Raw genomic sequence first — 20,411 nt, 5'->3', positions numbered from 1 at the left:
ACTGACTCAGCCGCGCTAACCGCTATAAGCCTCTACAAATCCAGACGGCAACCCAGAACTCTCACGACACATCTTTGGATCATACACTTTATCAACAGCAAGGTTTGTTACCTGTTTGAAAGCTTACAGCTACTAAGATTACACTTTTGTCGGTCTTTCCTACTATTTCGCCAAACGGGTTCACACAAATCCTGGAGATCCTCATAAAACCCTCTACCCACCCGTTTAGCTTCATCTACCCATCATCAGCGCGCACAACAACAGATACTCTTAACTCCCACTTGTTAGATCTAGAGTTGAACGATACCGCTCGATGCTCTACGTGGTGTGTCAATGTTTACTCAACCTCGAACCGCAGTCGTGACGCCAATCGCCAGCCGTGCCAGAGAATTGCACAAATGGTAATGAGATTGAGGTGGATGCTCATTGCATGCGCTCTAGAGAAAGACCGATCTAGCGCGATCATTTCCTCGCTTTGGTCTCGCTCGTCTTGCTGAAGTTTGGCATCGCGAGTCACTAGTCCATACGTTAGCCACGGACGGTACCGGTAAGCAGGGCACCCCACTTGGAGTCAGTAAGCCCTCGATTCTTGACCCACAGTGCCACAATCTGAGTATATAGTACACTTACCCTGGTGGATCCTTTCTATCATCAAATTCCTGGTTCTTGGTCCATAAATCGTCAGATTCAGTCCCGCAGTCATTGCAGCAATCGCGAAAGAGACCCAGTCGCTCTTCTTATCAATGACTGAAACCAGACCATATGGTAGATGAGTTATAGTAAGGATGACAAGGAGCAACGATTGACTCTGGAAGTAGATGGGGAAAAGTCGCTTTTGCAATATTGTGAAGGCGGTTCTGGGGAGAGTCTGGTATGTGATTTTGGTTATTGAGAAGGTCTGATATAGCTCCATACCCAGAAGGCTGGAGTAAGTCAAGAGATGGATAGGCGGAAGAACGACATGAAGAAGCGCGTAGGTTTGCATAGCGGTGCCTGTTCAAGAAATGGAAGGTGGGGGATATGAAGAACTTCAGAAGTTGATGTCAAGCAAAGATCCAGTGGTACTCATGATGTTCTTTTATCTTACGCTGCCGCCTAGTAGTTGGAGTACCGATCGGAAGTCGCATTAAATCTTGCATCCGTGCCGGCAAGGCTTACAGTCTGTAAGACATGTACTCAAACAGTTCCCGCGAGGAGAGCTAAGATCATGACGGCATCCATCCAACATACTGGAATCGTACAAGTACCGTGAAATATGCCGATTATGCTAATGACTCGCTCGTTGCTAGTATAAGCCGGTGACGTGGTAAGTTAATAGACAGTGATCTTCGACGTCTGGTAACCAGGTTACAATATGGAAAAAGCGGAACGCCAAAGTAGCACAACAACTAGGCTCGCCCCTAAACTCCAGAGCATGTGATGCTTCTATAGCAGTATTTTGTAAAGTCGCACACATAGTCGGCCAGAACGTGACGCTGATATCGACGATTCTCACCTTCTTTCGGTCAGGTGTTCGTGTTGCGCACTCGACAAGATGCGCTAACAGGGAGCGCCATCTGCTGGGCGAGCTCGTGCGCATTTACTTGCAGCCCTAAGTTCGAACATGTGAAGGTTTCCACTCAAGCTTACGTCGAGAATTAAGGATCACCGCGTGCTTCTTCTACCGCTAACTAATACCTTCCTATCCAGCACTAACCCGACTACCAGGCTCCGCCCAATCCCAGTCCCAAGTTTGCATTTGATTCTTCCCCGCTGTTCCAGATGTCAGCACAGTGAGCCACGAGCCCGCCTCGCGTGGACGAAACCTGGGGTGCTCCCGATCGGGCCGGAAAGATGGTGGTGGTGGTTTTGTAGATATCATTGGTTGCCAATGCTTGGGTGTTGACAGCGAACGAGTCAGTAGTGGCTAACCGGTTATGACCCCTGGCAGCAACGCCGCATGTGTGACATCAGCTGGACCCTGCATTCACGCCTTGGAATTTAGATCGTTGACGACAGATGGGAAATTGTCTATAAAACGTTATTGATATAATCTGTGTGACGTCTTAATATCGCTATTTCTTAGGATTGTTTAAGGCGCGAATATATAGCATCCTCTGATCCACTCTTCCTGCATACCTATACCTATTGTTTCTACGCCGCCCGGCTCCTCTCTCGGTATAATCCACTTCCCAACCCCCTAGATTCCATCATGAAGGCTTTTAAAAGTTTCATCAGCAAGCGTCGCCAAAGCTACCAAAGCCGGAAAAAGGCGAACGCCCCGGCTCCCGCAAATATGGAGAACAATGCGGCACCCGCTGCCGCACAAGTCGATAATGCAGCCCCAGAGGCCAACGCTGGACAGCAGCAAGTACTAGCCGAGGCTGCAGACGGAACGCTTCAACTTGCACTGCAGAACAAGACCAACTCTGGAACGGTATATGCCTACATCACCGGTCTCGCACTTGAGCGAGGCAACGCGCCCATCTTTGTGCAAGCTGATGGACGAACCATCTACCAACCTTCGACGCCCGCAACTGTCCAATCACCACTTCAAGCTGATGTTGCCATTCCACTTGGTGCTCCAGGAAATACCGTGTACGTCAGAATACCCAAAATCGCCGGCGGTCGCATCTGGTTCAGCATCGGCGCCAAGCTCACCTTCCTTCTCAACCCCGGCCCAGCAGTCGTGGAGCCCAGTGTGACCAATCCAACCGACCTGAACTTCAACCTGAACTGGACTTTTTGCGAATTCACCTACAATGATGCACAGCTCTTTGCCAACATCAGCTATGTTGACTTTGTCAGCATCCCCATCGCGCTGACTCTGCAAAGCTCTCAAGCGGAGACGCAGACAGTGCCTGGCATGCGTCCGGATGGCTTCCAGACGATTGTTGCCGGACTGCGTGCGCAGGCAAAGGCCGATGGTCGACCTTGGGATCAATTGATCTACGAGGCCAACGGGCAGCCATTGCGTGTGCTGAGTCCCAACAACCTTCTTGTTGGAAAAGCAGGTGCATGGGGCAACTACTGGGACGGTTATGTCCAGGCTGTGTGGAACAAGTTCCGCAATGAAGACATGATCATCAACACGCAAGCTGCGGCTGGCAACTTGCGAGGTCGTGTTCAAAGCAACAACCAGCTTCAATTCCCCGAAGCAGGCAACTTTGATCAGCCTACCGCTGCAGATATTTTCAGTTGCAGCACCGGGCCTTTTGCGACGGGAGCTAACGCGGCGCGCAACGCAGTCATCCCGCGCCTCGCTGCGGCATTCAACCGCAGCATTTTGCTCAATACACCGAGCAATCAATTCCCGAACGGTAGCAACCCCAGCCAGTACTACAAGGACCCAACGACAAATCACTACTCGCGACTTGTGCATTCGGTCCAGAAAGATGGCCGAGGTTATGCTTTCCCGTACGATGACGTGGTTCCGGATGGTGGTCAGGATGTTGCTGGCACAGTCTTTGCCGGAAGTCCAACGCTTTTCACCATTGCTGTTGGAGGCCAGTAAGGTTGTTGTGATAAGTGAACGCTAGAATTGGATGGTGCTGTTTAGATTTGTATTTTTCAATATTCTTGTATATGCTTATTGGTAGCGAGAGACTTTGATGGAGTACATAGTGAGATTTCAAGTATATACCTTGACGAATAACGATTTCATACCTATGTGAGCGAAACCCGACGGAAAGTGCAACTTGAATATTAGCAAGTATGCTGCTGATCGCCATCTTCAACATATGACCTGACTAACCATGGTTCCTCCGCGTCGCCAGGGGCTTCGTAGCTCTAGATTTTGGGAAATGCACTGTAGTGGACTGGCAGGTGGTATGAATGTCTCACTGACTGCGCGGTGTCGGACATGGTTTCGTTGGCATTACGTCACTCTGTCGGTTCTTCCTGTGCTGCTAATCACCAAAGACGCAGCCCCACCTTCACCACCTCGATGCTGCGGACCCTTCACACCATCTCCAGGGTATCCTGACGTGCAGGAAACGTTCTAATTACGCACTTCTCCAGATCGGAGTACGCGACGGAACCTTCTGCTCAACTACATCCATGACGTCACCGAGTACAGGATCTTTGGCTCGTGCCTATCGCTGGAGCACCTTCCTACGTTCCTTGTTCGCTTACACGAAAATTTTCATGGAGTATCATCGGACTGACAGAAAAGCTAACAGACTGATGTGGCGCAGTTCGGCCTTCCTTCCCCCAGATCAGCTATCCGAGTAATCTTCAGCGAGGATGCGCACTATTTTTTCCTATGCTGCCGTTTTAGTGGTCATCTCAAACTGTCTCGCACAGCTAGTCATCAAATCTTTTACATTCTCTCATTTCGCTTATTGTCTTTTTGAGGTACCATACCCGAGGGAGCCAAAGTAGCCCACTGTCCTGGTATAGTCCGGTATGCGTGGAGATTCTAGGAGGATAGGGAGAGGTTTACATCTCCGCGGATATCTGCATCCGCATCGCAGGCACCATGACTTGTAGAACAGAGGATAGCGGTTACACACTGCATTCTTGTATGTGATAAGATCAACATCCGTTGGTGATATCACATGCACGAATGCAGTGTGTACTCGCTAATCTTAAACCTGGAAACTGAGATTTCGATCGAATAACCAACAAAAGCTATTACCCGGTACCATCACTTTTCTAATCTATCAGCACTGTCTAAAAACCGCCCCAGACTGTGAAGCACCAAGAGATAAGAGGAGTGGCTTGTGCCCACCACGAGTAAAGGAAAAGGCCACTAGAAAGACGGGAAAGAACGAGGACCAATGCCAGCGCATATATCTCTAATTCAAACACACTTTCGAATCGGCAATTGCAAGCTAGATCGGCTTGATATACCGACATGAATGCTGCGTGATGTCGCGTCGTCGAGGCATGCACAAGGGCCATCTTCGCGCACGCCGACATCGAGATCGAGACACACCCACGCACAGCAACCATAACCGGCATACACCAAGACCCGGGATTCACGGCTCCCGGACAGTTGTGGCCCTACCAATGGTGTAAAATGTAGTTTTTGCTTTTGCTACTTTCCATTCTCTGATCCCTGATACCGGTGCCTGATGACTAAAAGCGTACTCATACAATTCCATGTAACGCCCAACCCCACGGCAGCCCAATGAGACCCAAACCTGCATATACCATTGCGGCACACGGATGAAAAACGCCCGGACTAACTCCCCCATCCAATCGTATGCTTTTAGACAGAATACTTTTCTCTTGTTTGTTTTTCTGCCCAGAACACCGGAAACCCAGAGCCAAACCCAGACCCAGACCTCGTGTTCAGAGAAAGCCATTGTAGAATAAAGAAAGAAAAAGAAAGGAAAACAGGAATCGCTCGTCGTTCGTACATTTTTTTTTCATGTCATCGACAAGCGCTTGCGGACCAAGGAAGCGAAAACAAGACCTGGGCTTGTTGGCTAGGCCAAGCTTTTGGAACTACCCCGAGATGGAAAAAAGAAAGGAAAGGAAAACAAGTGATCTCGATTACTGATCGTGGCTCAGCCAGACCCGCTGGCTTTGAGGGTAGCTGCAGGCGGTGCTTGTAGTGCGTCCAGCGCCTGCTTGACAGTCATGGATGTCGAGTCGTCATCCAATTCGGCATTCGAGCCAGTGGTGGAATCCTGTGTGGCAACCACGGTCTTCTCGCTACGTGCATCGGCCGTGTCCTTTTCGCGGGCTGCTTCAACATCGACCATGGTCTCTGCGGAGTCGGAGCGGGGGATCTTCTTGGTGCTCTCGGCAACGTATTCGTCGTACGTCTTTCCGACCTTCTTTGCTGCACGGCGGATGTGGCGGACACGCCAGAGCCAAACAGCTTGCGAGGCGAAGATTCCGGTCTCGAGGGCCATGCTACAAGGTCGTTAGCCGGGCTGAGGGCATGGGAGGACGTGGTATGAGGAACATACCATGCGATATACAGGCTGGCACCGAGGGCATCGAACCATTGCTGTGCAACTGTCGCTGCCGTTAGCTTAGGTCTTGGGGAGCTGAGTGTGGTCATAGCTTACCAATGGCCATGAGCGAGAAGAAGGCGCCGGCATAATCGATGGTGAGGAACCAAAAGTCTTGTCCAGGTCAGTACTACGCTTGGTTGGGGTTGTACTCGGTCTACATACCGATTCCGATGACTCTGCCATTGCGCTTGGCGAGCTCGAAGTAGGGAGGGATGAGACCGATGACTTGGATGACGGATGCTAGGATCGCCATGAGCATCATGGGCCATTCGACACCTCTCTCGTACGGTCCTCGTAAGGTGAGAATGAGTATCAACTCCATTATACCGAAGCTCCCTGCAAGAGCAATCGTTGCAACGGTTGCAGTCCACGCTCTCCATTTGCTACAAGTCGTCAGTATGTGACGACAGCTTCGGATGCCATACTGACTTCTGGTAGTAGAGCGTCTGGCCCCATGCGATGAGTGTGAGACTAGCGAAGGCTTGTGGCTGGAACTTGAGGGCGAAGTTGAAGTTCTGATACGTTTTAGTCGCTGGTCCAAGCACACAAAAGTATCGTGATTTACCTGAACTATTGCGTATACACCAAAAGGTACACCACCTGAGACAATCAGCCAAGATCCTCAACCTGAGACAGTGAATCCCACATATTGACCATAGGATGAGCATGGTTCCGGGCAAGCCTTCGGTGCTCTTCCGGCGATAATTGTGCCATATTCTTGGTTGTGTTAGCGCCAGTGTTGCACTGGAGGCGCGGTGGGGCTTACTGTGGAATAATCTTTTTGCTGTCAGCCAATGTCATGCCATGGCTTGAGGGGATAAACATACCTGAACACACCAACAACTGACAGCAAACCTATGTTAGCATATTGTTGTTGGCAAGCGGATGTGGGGAAGGCATACACTTTACTCGAGTTAGCATAGATTCATGATCAACACCAAGGTTTACTCACCAGTTCCAAGGGTCTTATTGCGCAAGGAACGTTAGTAACATGACTCAAGTTTGGTGGAGCGAAAAACTTACACCAAGTACAGTTGCAGCCTAGTGGATATGTGTTAGAAAGTGAGGCTTGCAAGATGTATGGGGAACGGGGGACTTACAGGTGGTATCGATACTTGTGGTCGGTCCATGGTTCTTATTGGCGTAGAAGCTTGGTAGACGTAAGGTACACGAGACGAAAGCAAGATATAAAGATGGAAATAGGAGGCTGAGTGCAGGGAAGAAAAGGCCAAGTAGGTCGAAGTTTATGCTTGAAGCAAAGTAGGAAAGGAGAGCAGGACTTTGTATTAGGTAGATGGGTGGCGTCACAGGTCTTGTCCGGACGGGTTGTGGAGTATTTTGGATTAAGGTGATAACGGCAACGGGAAGAGGTAGCTGTACGACTACGCCAATGGACAAGTAACAAAGAGCAAGAGGTTGCACAAAAGAAAACCACGACTGACGACAGAGGGCCGGAGACGCAGGTATCCAGTGAAGGCAAAAGACGCGGTGCCCACCCACATGTGCACCAGGCAACTTGTTGCGTGATGACGACCCATCAGAGGGTCCATTTTACTAGCTCTGCCGCCGCAGTCGCGTGCACGATCTTGCGAGCGATCTTACCAGTGCTGCTCAAAAGAGGCATTTGGGAAAAAAGCACTAGCAAGCTTCAGCTTCGGGGAGGCCTTTCCCCTGCTTCCGCCGCTGAAGTGGATTGAAGAATTGTGGGTTACATGCAAGCAGCGTTGGATCTCGGTAAGACAAGTGAGTGGCTGTGCTAGTGTACAGGGATATTCTTTGAATCCCCAGCCGATTCCAAGGTTCGCAACCCGATTGGCGAGCCTAGACTTATCTGTGACGGCGTCCTTTTTCGGCTCAAGAAAACAGATGCCCGCCCATCTCGATGTCGACAATACATCACATGATGATGGGGGACAAGGGCATGTCAGTCATGGCCCCCCGCTCTTGATCATGGCCGCTGGGTCCCTGCGTCGAGCGAAGCGTCGTGGCCTAGACAAATTTAGACACTGTAGTATTCGACCGAGTAGTGCATGTCCGCAAAGGTAAAGTTAATTCTTGCATCCAATGAATTACGCAGACATGGACACATATTTCCGGATGTGGCGGGTCACTGTTCGCGCTCCAAGCGGCTCTTGTGCAGACGACCCCTCCTCGTTTCGTTGAGTGCACTTTGGTTTACCGGTCCAAGTGGGCGAGTACTCGTCAGCCTATAAGACGGGGGCCTCGTACCGAAGAGATATCACAGGTGTGCGTCGCTGACGGATACCAGCAGGTGCCTGGTAAGACAAGCTGCATCATCACCTGGCAATCCCGAACCAGACCAGTGGAACAGGGCCTGCAGGAAGATGGCGTCAACCCCCTTTGTGATTCGATCTTTCCATTCGATCCCTTAATGTCGCGAGGCCAAAGTCAGCTAGCAAGAGGCTCTGCTTTCCCCATCCGAGCGTATGCCTAGTCTTTGGTTCCTGACAAGTTGCAGAAGCCTGCAATTAGTAGAGCAAGAGCGACAAATCGAGCCTGGCAGCAGGATGCAACTTTATCTGCATGACCAATGCAGGCTCGGTTGTAGTCTATGTAGAGTGCAGTGCAGTGGCAGCACAAAAATCTTGCACATGTTTGTTATGCTGGCCCTGCACAGCCCAAGGTCAATTCAATTGTGACTGAGTCCGAAAGCGAAAGGTTTGCGGCACATGATAGGCAGGCCGGGCTTAGCTTCCAGCTGGTCCGCAAGACCACGACTTCGGTCCCAGCACACTCGATTGAGTCATTTAGTCGCCACATGCAGGCATATTAGAGACAGCTGCGCACTGCGCGGCTACAGTGATAATTGTCGTCCTCCTGAAGCCCGCATCAGCTCGTTAAAGTGGAACCGTTGGGAAAAGGTGGGGTTGGTACATGCGCTACGCACGCAAGCAAGACAGCCAAACGCCCGCCGATCGACGAACGTAGGTTCGTACCGTCCCTACACATCACAACGCACCACTCATGTGCGAGTGGTCGAGAACATGTCGACTGCGCCCTGATCCGTCCACACACCACTTTCGCCTTCATACTCCCATAGCCACACACACAAAGGAACCCGCCGCCGTTGCCGCCATCGGCATGTGGCGTCGTCTACGAGACTGGCGAACCGTGGCTGTGGACGAAGGATCCGTTTCCATGGACGACATTGCATGACATGTCGACACACCTGCGAGTCTTGCGCCTTTGCACACTGACGAGCTGCCGTTGTAGCCTTTTTCCCCCTTGGCCTTGGCAATGCCGCTTCGTCAGCCCTCCATATTGGGCCAACTGCGCCGGGATGCTGCAGCTACAGTTGACCACCTCTGTATCCACCACCATACCTATGTCACCCCCCGACGGACAACACCCGATTAGCAGTTACCTGGACCAGGGCGCCACTCTTTGTTGCCTCTGCAGCCCGCACGACAATCACGTCCTAATCGACGTCTTTCTGGCTCGCTGAAACCAATGCCATGGATCCACGAAACCGCTGCACAACAAGTGTGAACGGTGAGAAGAGTTGCACCCTGTGGCGCACATTTCCGGCACATGTCGGTTTGCCGGGCATGCATATCAGCGCTGGGCGGCGGTCCGATGGCTACGATGTGATTAATTACCATCTGACTAGGCGAGCACATGTGTCAAAGCTTACAAACCTGGAACGGCCCGGAAGAATCATGTTGTACAAAGTTCCTGTTGCCGGTGGATAGATTGTTACTCTTTCTGGAACACATCGGCTTCTCTGAGTGCGTGGTCGAGACATGTCGTCCCGGCCTATCTCCACGGTCTCGGCCAGCCTTTTCTGCGCCCCGTCGGGTTAGGTATTGTGCACATCAAGACCAACTACCCAAGGAGCTAGCAGCATGTGGGTGATGTTAATAGCTTGCAGCTGCGGATCCGGATATACCCCAGTGGCCGCTCTTGATGCCCCCTCCGATGTGGATTCTTGTCAAATGTTATCATGAAACGAGTGCTTACTGGTGTCTTGTTGAAGCGAGGGCCCATCACCCCAGTTTTTGGTAGCCTTCACCGCTTTGCCATGCACAACTACCTCCACTGACGTCCTAGCGCCCTGAAAATTGCCGACATCTTGAAAAGCCACAGCCATTTCTCACCGTTCAGCAATGGTCGTAACAAGTACATACAACCAACTCCGGAGCAAAGCGTGGTATTGGACCCCAGCTGCCACTACGAATGCGCGGTTTCCCTAGTGTGGAATGCAAGACCAAGTACATCTCCATAACGGAAGCCGCGCCAGTGCGGCCCAAAACTCACCGGAGACTCGATACACAGCGAACAGAAGAGCGCAAGATGCGCGTACCGTTTTGTGGCAAGCATAACTCCACCGATGCGGGAAGCTCGCCGTAGCTGAGGAGGATATGGGGCAGGCACCCTGGAGCTGACTGCAGTAGCGGGTGTCATCGCTACTTTCCGTCCAAACGTACCGGCAATCGCGGTGGGGACTACGAGGACGACAGGCCTTGTGTATGACTACGTGGGCAGTTGACACTTGTCAACCCGGTATGATCAAATGCGTGGGAACCCCGCGGAAGCCGATATTGGTCCTCTCCGTAGCGAAGCCGGGAACCGTCTCCGCCGCTGCTTCTGTCAAACAGATGCAGAAGGATTTCAGTTGAGGATTCGGAGGGCTTGTCAGTGCAGTCGGGATCAGAACATGGTCATGGGCCACATGCCGGAAGCTGGACCTCGCTCCGACCGGCCACGATCTGGAGAAACAGGCACCTTTGCGGACCGACGCTTCGATACGCAATATCCATGGGACAGTCGATATGCTCTCGGCGGACACTGCATGCTTCCTGCGTGGTGACGTTGCCCAAGTTGCAGTTACGATCCGGCCTGAAGTTTGATCACAGCTTCCACACTGTTGCCGTGGACATGAAGAAGCCGCCGATGGCGCGGTTGGCGAAACAATCGTGACCGAGGTTAGGCTTGCGAGAGGAGTTGCTGGGCCGCTAATACTGTTTCTGCTAAATGGGGCCTTTGCAGAGTCGTTGACGTGTCTAGAGACGGGAAAAGAAAGCCTGTGCAGGCGGGGCGTTGAGCGTCAAGGGAAAGCATGTGATGGCTTGGAGGCGTATCAAGGACACCACCATGACACCAGCATCATGTTATGGAAAGGCTCTAGGCATAACTGTGGGGAGGCTGCAAAGTGCATGAGTTGGGCAGCAAGTGTAAAGTAGATAGCAGACACAGTGAAGCGATCAACAAGGTTTACACGCCCGCTGATCATGGCAAGCACCAGGGCAGGCATACAACACGGAAAGCGGCATGACCACCAGGGCGATATTAGAATGTGAATTACTACTTCCTACATGAAGGACCAAAAGGCGGGGGAATAGATATCGAAAGGCTAAGAAAACATACGAGAAGCAGTGTCATGTTGAGACGGCGTAGCCACGGACCTGATCCAAAAGCTATCACTGTCCGTTAAAATATGAAAGGCCCCCAGAGTAAGAAGAGAAGAAGCCCTACATCCGACAATGTCCTTCAATGTCGGCAATGTACAGGCCACCCATTACCAACGCCCGCAGATGTGATGATCAGTACACCTTTTGGCGGAACCATCGTCTCCCGTCCAAGCGCGCTACCCACGATTGCCCAAGGCCAGGCAATGGCTGAATCATGGATGCTAGAAGTTGGTTGCTGTCGCTCAGGCCTCGTCCGCGTCATGGTCTTGCAGTTGACCGCTTTGTTCCCTGTTCATGCGGGCCTCGATCTCCTTCAGCTGGCTCTCGCGGGCGAGGAGCTCCTGTCGCTTCTCGTTAATCTCGCGCTGCACCTTGACTTCAATCTCGCGTAGCTTCTCCTCCTCGCGTCGCAGTTGCTCTTCCTTCAAACGCACCGACTGGCTGGCAAGATCCTCGGGGTTCATTGACGAATCACTAGTAATTGGTTAGATTGGTGTGGAATTTCATCGTGAGTCATGACTTACGCAGCAGCACCACCTTCGACACTCTTACTAAGCTTCTCGGTACGGTAGTTTTCGTATAGGAAGTCGTGCGTGATTTCCTTGAGATCAGCAAGATGGCTGTGGAGCAGCGCACTTCGTACGGCAAGGAAGTCGGAGTGGCGTGGGTTGTCCACCTCAACAATACCCCAGGGGTACTGTCGCGCCCGTACCCTTCGGCCGTTGATCTCGACAATGTCTTCGGAACCAACGATAGCAAAAGGCATCAGGCCACGGAGCTCGGCGTTCTCCTCTACCGTGTCCTCGTCGTCCTCCTCGATGTCGTACGGAAAGTTGTACACGGGGATGCGGTAGTGCTCAATGTCCTCCATGACGAGCTTCTTCGACTCGGCGAGCTCGGCGGGTGTAAGCGAGTCGGCCTTGCCAATAACAGGGATGACGTTGCAACGTGGAGATAGACGCTTCATGAGCTCAATGTCGAGTTCGCGGAGACTATGGCCTGTTAGCAATGTCACACAGAGAGTAAGGGGCTACATACCCATGGCCGGTGGGTGTGATAAAGTACAGCAATACATGTACGCGGTCGTCGCGGAATCGGGGATTACGCTTGATACGCGACTCCTCAGCGAGAATGCCATCATACTGTCGCTCGAGGTATCCAACGATCTCTGAGAAACTGCATCACGGTAAGCGGACGTCATGGTCGGAGCTGGCACGTTGCCTACCTGGCCTCGTTGTCAATCTGGTCTCCAAAACCGGGTGTGTCGACGATGGTGAGCGAGATGCGGGTGCCCTCTTCGTCAAGCTCTACATGATTGTTAGCACACGCGCTGGACAGGGGGGTAGCAGGCGCTGCCATCAATGGTCACATACCAACGGTGATGGGCTTAATCTTGACGCCCTCCTCAACGTGCGCGGTTGTTGGGTCGTCGACCTCCTTATGCCCGAGCACCTGTTTGCCGCAGAGCGTGTTGACAAAGGTTGTCCGGCCTGTACCCGAGGCACCGCAGACCATCAGGCAGAACTGGATTCCTTTCTTCACATTCTTCTTTCTACGCGTCTTGCTAAGCGCCTATTATATGGTTAGCGGACGTGGTCAATGGACGAGATGGCCGTGGTGGGTAGGTAGGGCTGCATCATGTGCACGAAGGAGACGTGGTGTCGGGGGAGCGGCGTACCGAAGACATGATGGACTCGGAGCGTTGAATGTGAAACGTTTTGGAGGCGGCGGGGGGCACGTCAATTGAGGCAGTCGGGCGTAAAGGCAAGACTGTGAGGGGGGCGAGAGGAGACGAGGACTGTCAATGGGGTTGAAGCGGTGTCGTCGTGGAAATTTGGGGACGTTGGCGACTGCTCCCTGCGCGATGCAAAGGGGCTCGCTAGCGCCCACCACCCTGGTCGTAGTTGCCTTCTTGGCGCGACCACCTGGCGCGACTGCTTTGGGAAGGATGTACAGCGTAAAGTGATTGCAACTTCATTGTGTGCGCGAGAGAGTGGGCGGACAATTCACTTTTCTGTATCCTTGCTTGTGGATAGTTGTAGTTTACCTTTCTCGCAAGCTCAAACACTGTCCTGCTTGTCACTAACTGCTAACGGCCCAAGTCTCCGCGTCGGTGCGTTACACATTATTTGTAACCCATCCATTTCATCTCGCAATTCCACGCGAGACATGTCTTTGTCCAGACATGGATATATACTCTCGGCTTTCGCCCATCTGTTGAGCCGCTCAAGAGCCGCAAATGCATCCAGCTATCAGGCCGGGATGGGCACCAGTTGAGGTTGCGCTTACCGCAACCGGCTAGCTCCCGCTTTATGGGGAAAGAGCTTGGGTGCATGACATGGTTGCGTGGACCCTCACTGTCGTCCTCAGCGAACCCACCAACGCTATCAACACGCCCTCTGCCTCAGTCACCACTGAGAACCATGGGTCGAGCATGCGTCTTGCCTGCCCGATAACGCCATCTGAGCGGTCTCCTCGCCACCTTGCGTCTGCACCTTCTCTCCTCGCTCGCATACAACTTACGACTTGCACACCTCGCCCGTATCCAACTTACGCCGCGCCCACAACGCCCCACTTGAACTATCTAGACATCCTATAGCCTCATCAATACATTCACTACCACCATGAACACCAGGCCCATTCTAGACTCGGACACCGGGCCATTTGTGCTCTCGGCCTCCTTCAACGCTGACTACTCTCACTTCTCAGTCGCACTCGAGACGGGATTCCGGGGTATGACGCGCGCATGCGATTCACTGCTCATTACTAACGTTTACAGTCTTCTCGGCTAGAACATGCGAGGAGAAAGCCGCCAGAGGTATCCTATACCAACAAGTACTACCCGCCCAATACTAACACCCCCGTAGAGGTCGGCGGCGGCATCGGCTGCGCAGAGCTGCTCGGTAACCATGGCTACGTCGCCCTTGTCGGAGGAGGGAAGCAGCCCAAGTTCCCCCAGAACAAGGTACATCCTGAGGACTCCGACTGGCTCCTGGTCAACCACACTGACATCATCTACGAGGTTCAAATCTGGAACGAAAAGACAGAAAGATATACCACCTCGGTCGAATTCAAGACACCAGTACAGCGCGTGCGCGTGTCGACCACACACATGATTGTCGCGCTGCTGAACTCAGTAGGCATCTACAAGATGAAGTCACCACCAGTGAAGATAGCCGAATACGAGACGGTCAACAACCCCTTTGGTATATGCGAGCTGGGTACCAACATCGTTGCGTTCCCTGGTAGGGCAGCTGGTCAGGTTAAGATATATGACCTGAACACGGGCAACGTGAGCATCATCCCAGCGCATGAGAGCCCCCTGCGCGCCATCGGTATAAGCAGGAATGGTGATCTCATTGCGACGGCTAGCGAGCAGGGTACTCTGGTACGCCTGTGGTCATTCCCGTCCTGTACGAAACTAGCCGAACTTCGTCGCGGCGTGGATCCTGCTGCCATCTTCTCCCTTTCCTTCTCTCCCGATGGCTCAACTCTCGCTGTCACGTCGGACAAGTCGACTTTGCACGTTTTCGATCTCAAAACAGCCACGGCTCAAGCCGATCCATCGCAACACAAATACGGTATATTGTCCAAGATACCTCTTCTGCCTCGGCAATTTTCCGATACGTACCCCACTGCGACGATAAAATTTGAAATGGGCGAGGAACCTACGGCTTGGGGACCACATGGTAGGTCTGCCACGTTGAGCGCCGGCATTCCAGGTGTACCGGGTGGCAGACCCACCAAGGGCCTCATTGGCTGGTTGAACGATGAGACCATTATCATTCTTGGAGCCGGGAAAGATCCCCGATGGGACAGGTTCATTGTGAGCCAGGATGATAATGGGAAGAAGTGTCTTAGCCCGAATGGGTGGAGACGGTACATCGACTAGGAAGAGATACCCGACCCAATTGATCCTAATGTGATTGTTTTTCATTTGAGTATCGTAGAAGGCGAGATGGATGGAGAATGGACTTTGATTGAGGATACGCGATTCTGGCGTCCCACTTGACATTCTGGGAGCAGAATGTTTGAATTACTGGTGTTTAGGTTCTGGCGTTAAGATACCCAGCTGTCTTGTACTATATATACATATTGTCTTTGGAAATGATACTACGAACCCCCCATATTGAACACCAAACCAACCCAAATTCGAAGTTGAAGTTGAAATATAGTGAAATGCCCCCTGACTATATCGACCAAGCAACACAATCATAACCTGACAGTTGAAACGCAGTCAAAGTTTGCGTTTCAACATGTTGCAAGAACTAAATCAGCTTCACTTAGGCCGCATGTTGAGTTAGTGCCAAACAAACCAGGCGGTCAGCGTGTGTAATTGTGTCAGCCAACTTGTTTACGGATTATGTAAAGAAAAGAACCAAGGCCATGGTGGGGTACGAGCATCAGATATAGGTCATGGATGTGTAGGTAGAATGTGTAAATTGTTTCATCTCGGTCATCAGGTCCCGGTGAGGCTGATGGACCGAGACTTGCACAAGTTTCCCGGCGGCGAGCGCACGATGTAATTTTAGAGTTTAGCATGAATAATTTGGCGACAAGAGTGTGTTCTGAGAAACGAGGTCTGAAAGCAAGATGAACCATAGTTGTTGGGTTGTAAGATTCTTCTCCACCAACGTTGTCACCGCATCACCACAATCGCATCTACACTTTGAGTTTCACAATTTGATAGCATTCTTTCCTGGTTTGTTTGCCTTGTACTCTAAACACACAACTTCTTCAATCACACACCCCTGCTTCAAAAAACAAGAAACTAAGAAATACTCGGGTCGTAAAGTGACCTGTATGCTACGTGAAAAAATGCTCATGCAGTAGTAGGAGTTGTACGGCTGCAAAAATAAACAACAATAGCAGAGTCCAACAAAGTCGAGCTGTGACGGGGTCAAGTGTACGTATAATACACGAATGTGAATGGAGTAGGAAAGAAAGCCGAGAAACAAAAGATTTGCCAGATTGGTCGGGTGTTACGAAAGGAAATTGACGGTAATAAAATTAAGGCTTGATAAGAGGAACTTTGGGTATCGTGCAGAAAGTATAGCCACAGAGGGCATGGGTCGCGGTATCCAGAAACACATGCCTCGACCGCTCCCCGTTCGCCCAGCTAACAAGCAAGCCCTTCAAAATGGTCCACAAATGACCATGAATCAGAAATGTCATGTGCGACATATCAAAGACTCCCACTACGACATCGTCTCTGGAAACAGAAACGGGGTTGGGGGTTGGGGGTTGGTCTGCACATTTTGAATATAATGACTGCAAGGAAATGTTCGTGGCGGGGTCGTGAAAAGCCAGAAGAGCCAGTCTCCTTATAGCAAGATGAGGTAGTTGCTTGGTGCAATACCTGTCTCGCCGTTTGGCTTTTTCGCCTGCCACCACCGTCCGCTGACGTCGGATACTTCGAGGATGTCGTGCTTCTGGAAGCTGATTTCGTTTGCATCGTCGGGGTTGGCCTCGTAGCTGTAGATGGCCTTTGCGCGGTACGGGTACTCGATCGAGGCTTCCTGCTGTTGCTCGTCATGGGTAGGGGTCTGCGAGTTGCCCATGCCTCCGAATTGCGGCGCGGACGAATTGCGGCCGTTGGCTCCAGCTGGGCCTCCCGGATAGCCGGATACGGGAGATGATGTTTCGAAACCGTTCAGCTGCGCTGACGTGTACATTTGGGGAGGGATGCTGGCATTCTGTGTCTCGGGGCGGTTCGTGTAGCCGTTGGAGATTGGGCGGGAGGAGCGCGAGCCAGGGCCCTCCTTATGAAGGGCGTATGAGTCGACAAAGGTGCGGTGGCTGGCTTGCGGTTGAGAGCCGTAGTAGAAGACCCAGACAATCTGTTGAAGCGTTAGCCATGCATGTCCAGCTTGGCATGCGGGGGTCCGTCTTGACGTACTGTAATCATGGAGAGCAGGATGTAGCCGGCAGCGGCAGCTTCGAAGGGGGCGACGGGCGAGTAGACGAGCGAGTTGACAGACGAGGTGGTGAAGACTAGTCCGGCAGACAAGAAGCCGACAATCTGGCAAAGTCAGCAGGTGCATGCCGCTCACGGGGAAGGCGCGGGTACGTACGGCAACATGATATGTCCTCTCAGCGTCGGACGCGACTGTGATGGTGACGCCGGCGATACAGAAGAACATGAAGACCAGGGTCCACCATGCGAAGTTGGGGAAGCCGCCGTGTATGGCTGATATTATGGAGCTGACAAAGGCGATGATCCAGGCGAGCTGTGTGCTTGGTTAGCGACGAGGCGCGTCTTGAGCACGACAGTCGACTCACGATGCCAATGGATATGGTGGCCAGGGCAAAGGGGTCACCTATGATGCGGCCCAGGCTGAAGCCCTGTGATCTCTGGCCGTAGCCGTTTTCCATTTTGCGCAGTGAAGGAGAGCCTACGGAGCCGTAGGCGGGCATGTGATGGGAGGCGGATTAAGAGATAGAAATGGTGTTTGGTGGGTGAGGTGACGAGGAATTCGGGAGCGTGTCTGCGCGCTGGAGGGGCCGGGGTATTATGGAATGTCTGGGCCAGCTAGACAGGCAGGCGCGGCGAGGGGATGTATAGTGGTCTTGGTGTTGCGACGAACGGGTGCACAGGGCGCAAGCAGCGGGAAGGCTTGGGGCCAGTGGCCAGCAAGAGTCTAGGGCGCTGGTGAGGATGGTTAGGGCGGCGGCTGCAAGATGGGCGATACAGCAGCGGTTTGTGGGTGTTCGAGGATCTTCTGAACTGGTCTGAAGAGGCAGAGATGCGACGGTTTCAAGTTGGGTTGCCAGTCGTGCTCGATTGGCCGCACGCTTGGTTAAGGGTTGGCCATGTAGCGGGTCCCACTCGACAAGATTAATATGGCACCGCCCGTCAGCCAAAGGTCTGGACAGGAACACGCGCGTCTAGTGCATTAGTGGCACAACAAACCCCCAAACGCTGCACCGTCTACACCCTCAAGACAATCCACCTGACAACCTGACAACCTGATAACCAGATAACCAGATAACTTCACCTGATAACCTCCAAGGCATGACAATTTGGACCCCCAAACATGCACCACACCTCCATCATCCATCATTATGCAATGGGGCCCCGGACCCGGGGGCGACGTGGCGCATCGCTGTGGCTGACAGCTAATGTTAAATTCAACATACGACATGCAAGGGATAGCTCGCATACGGCCTTGGTTGAATTACGTCTCCCCGACATGCCGAAGTCATCTTGAAGGCTTGCAAAAACACCTGTAAAATGACGGATGCGCCACTTTTAATCGTCTTTAATCTACAATCACCGTCCTGACTGGTCCGGCACGCCTGGAGTTGTACCACGCACCTTAATCTCCTTCCGCCGCGCACGTGTTGCCTCACCACATCGTGGTCGACTGTGCTGCAGTAGTTCCCAGCAACGGCACCTCCCCCGAGGAGCCTCTCGGCGCCATTACCCTTCGGGACTCGTACCCTCACGCGAGACGGTACTGAAACGACATGGAACACCATCGCACACCCTCGGCAGCCCTACAAAACATGACTTCGTCACCTTAGAACCCTGACGGGCGCTTATCCTCTCCTCTTGTTTGACTATCATGCTTCAGGATATGACGAAATGTTTCCTTCGGAACTGAATCTAGCCTCTGTTCCGCCCATTGTCCTACCAACTGCCTAAAGCAGCCTGAAGTTTATTTCTTCACCACATTGCATCGCATGCTTGCTGCTTCCGACACCTTTTTGCTTTTTGCACACATCAGCAGCCTTGCACATGATTGTAGCCTTTCGTCTACTCAACCACTCTCGGGTACTCGATGCCGCTTCACTCGACCATTGCGCCGAGAACCTGACCATTTAAGCGGCCGCCCTATTTGATTTGAATTGATGCACCTGTCAAGAGCCACCGTCTGCCACACGGCCGAGCCGACGAGCGGCGCCACCCATGGATAGCATAAAGTATCTGGCATCTGTCAACACGCTTCAAAACGCCTGACGTGTGCATGTGATGGTTGCATAATGCGAACCTACCTATCAGACAATTGTAGTAGCTGATTGTTTACCCGCCTCCAAATCTGCCTCTCGGGTACGAACTTCGCGGTTTCCATAGGACCCCGTAATATTCCTTTTGTAATGTTCCATGTCGCTCAATACGGAATTACCATTATGTCGACAAGTTTTAGTACTCGTCATCTTGGGAGCTTTCTTCTTTTTCCTCTTCTGCCTGCCCTGCTTCTTCATCAGCCCGCTGTCGGTACTCCTCCCTGACCAGTGCCCGCAGCGCCTTGGTAAGTCTATCGTCGTAGTCGACCCAGCATCTTCCTGCGCCGAGGAACATGACCTGCTTGTATCGCTGATTCACCAATCCGTTCCTTCTTCTCAGTTCCGAGATCTTCAGCGCCTGTTCCAACTGACGATGTTCTGCTTCGGCAATGCGGGGTCGTAGTATGGCGAGCTTGCTGAAGCCGTCCGTAGTGGGTATCTGCTGATCTTCGAGCGCCTTGAGCTGTGACGCTGTGGTTGCGAAAGTCGTTGCGCACTCTACTACTAGTGCTGCTTTTTGCGATGCGTCTAGAGGGGGGCCGTCCTTTTCATCCTCGTCGTCTTGCGGCTTGAGAACGTCTTTGTGCTTGCTGACTGTGACTCCTATTAGCCCCACGTGACATACTAAGAAGACATGGACATACGCAGGTTGTTGGTTTCATCCAACAGCGAAGTCTTGCCCGCTAGCTGCTGCAGCGACTGCTCGATCCTGTGTATACGATCGGGAATCGTCCTATGCCTGTCTTGGGCCTGTTCGTGGGGACCACCCAAAACGTACTCCAAGCGGTCTATCCTCGACTCTAGCAGTGCATACGTGAACAAGACGGCCTCTTCGTACTCGTCCATGATGGCGGTTCACGCTACGTGGGTTGGGTTGGGGAAAGCGGTTGCGGGTCGCGTACCTGTCCAGGTGGCTTGGGGCGGCTAGTGGCTTCTAGCGGCGGTTATCCGCTTATCTATGGCAATAATCAGCTGCATGGCGCCCTGGACCATGACCAAGTGCCCTTGCCATCAGACG

General features: G+C 52.4%; 6 protein-coding genes across 6 annotated transcripts; 2 read left to right on the top strand and 4 right to left on the bottom strand.

Moving 5' to 3' along the window:
• Nucleotides 1-2,191: 2,191 nt before the first annotated feature.
• On the top strand, nucleotides 2,192-3,493 carry PtrM4_027740 (uncharacterized protein; the record flags this gene model as incomplete). Its single annotated transcript, XM_001932486.2, has 1 exon — nucleotides 2,192-3,493. The coding sequence occupies one exon, from the start codon at nucleotides 2,192-2,194 to the stop codon at nucleotides 3,491-3,493; it is 1,302 nt and encodes a 433-aa protein (XP_001932521.2).
• A 2,002-nt stretch (nucleotides 3,494-5,495) lies between these two features.
• PtrM4_027730 (putative pq loop repeat protein) lies at nucleotides 5,496-7,081 on the bottom strand (the record flags this gene model as incomplete). The annotated part of the gene is made up of 12 exons (XM_066103769.1): nucleotides 5,496-5,847; nucleotides 5,904-5,952; nucleotides 6,006-6,062; nucleotides 6,114-6,334; nucleotides 6,381-6,466; nucleotides 6,517-6,551; nucleotides 6,606-6,668; nucleotides 6,718-6,728; nucleotides 6,779-6,854; nucleotides 6,904-6,916; nucleotides 6,975-6,992; nucleotides 7,052-7,081. 12 exons carry the CDS (start codon nucleotides 7,079-7,081, stop codon nucleotides 5,496-5,498), a joined length of 1,011 nt encoding a protein of 336 aa, XP_065965971.1.
• Nucleotides 7,082-11,625: 4,544 nt separating this feature from the next.
• Nucleotides 11,626-13,070, bottom strand: PtrM4_027720 (CDC3, Septin family protein; the record flags this gene model as incomplete). Its single annotated transcript, XM_001932483.1, has 6 exons — nucleotides 11,626-11,857; nucleotides 11,908-12,375; nucleotides 12,422-12,559; nucleotides 12,609-12,690; nucleotides 12,757-12,955; nucleotides 13,062-13,070. The coding sequence occupies 6 exons, from the start codon at nucleotides 13,068-13,070 to the stop codon at nucleotides 11,626-11,628; spliced, it is 1,128 nt and encodes a 375-aa protein (XP_001932518.1).
• A 937-nt stretch (nucleotides 13,071-14,007) lies between these two features.
• On the top strand, nucleotides 14,008-15,275 carry PtrM4_027710 (WD40 repeat protein; the record flags this gene model as incomplete). Its single annotated transcript, XM_066103768.1, has 3 exons — nucleotides 14,008-14,116; nucleotides 14,163-14,201; nucleotides 14,251-15,275. The coding sequence occupies 3 exons, from the start codon at nucleotides 14,008-14,010 to the stop codon at nucleotides 15,273-15,275; spliced, it is 1,173 nt and encodes a 390-aa protein (XP_065965970.1).
• A 1,432-nt stretch (nucleotides 15,276-16,707) lies between these two features.
• PtrM4_027700 (SH3-1 multi-domain protein) lies at nucleotides 16,708-17,800 on the bottom strand (the record flags this gene model as incomplete). The annotated part of the gene is made up of 4 exons (XM_001932481.2): nucleotides 16,708-17,223; nucleotides 17,283-17,405; nucleotides 17,458-17,613; nucleotides 17,666-17,800. 4 exons carry the CDS (start codon nucleotides 17,798-17,800, stop codon nucleotides 16,708-16,710), a joined length of 930 nt encoding a protein of 309 aa, XP_001932516.2.
• Nucleotides 17,801-19,246: 1,446 nt separating this feature from the next.
• PtrM4_027690 (uncharacterized protein) lies at nucleotides 19,247-20,239 on the bottom strand (the record flags this gene model as incomplete). Its single annotated transcript, XM_066103767.1, has 3 exons — nucleotides 19,247-19,313; nucleotides 19,609-19,987; nucleotides 20,038-20,239. 3 exons carry the CDS (start codon nucleotides 20,237-20,239, stop codon nucleotides 19,247-19,249), a joined length of 648 nt encoding a protein of 215 aa, XP_065965969.1.
• Between the last annotated feature and the right edge of the window lie 172 nt (nucleotides 20,240-20,411).

This window comes from Pyrenophora tritici-repentis, chromosome 1 (genome assembly GCF_003171515.1).
Source record: "Pyrenophora tritici-repentis strain M4 chromosome 1, whole genome shotgun sequence".
Taxonomy (NCBI): domain Eukaryota; kingdom Fungi; phylum Ascomycota; class Dothideomycetes; order Pleosporales; family Pleosporaceae; genus Pyrenophora; species Pyrenophora tritici-repentis.
The sequence above is the reverse complement of the archived record's forward strand: the minus strand, read 5'-3'. Positions and strand labels throughout refer to the sequence as shown.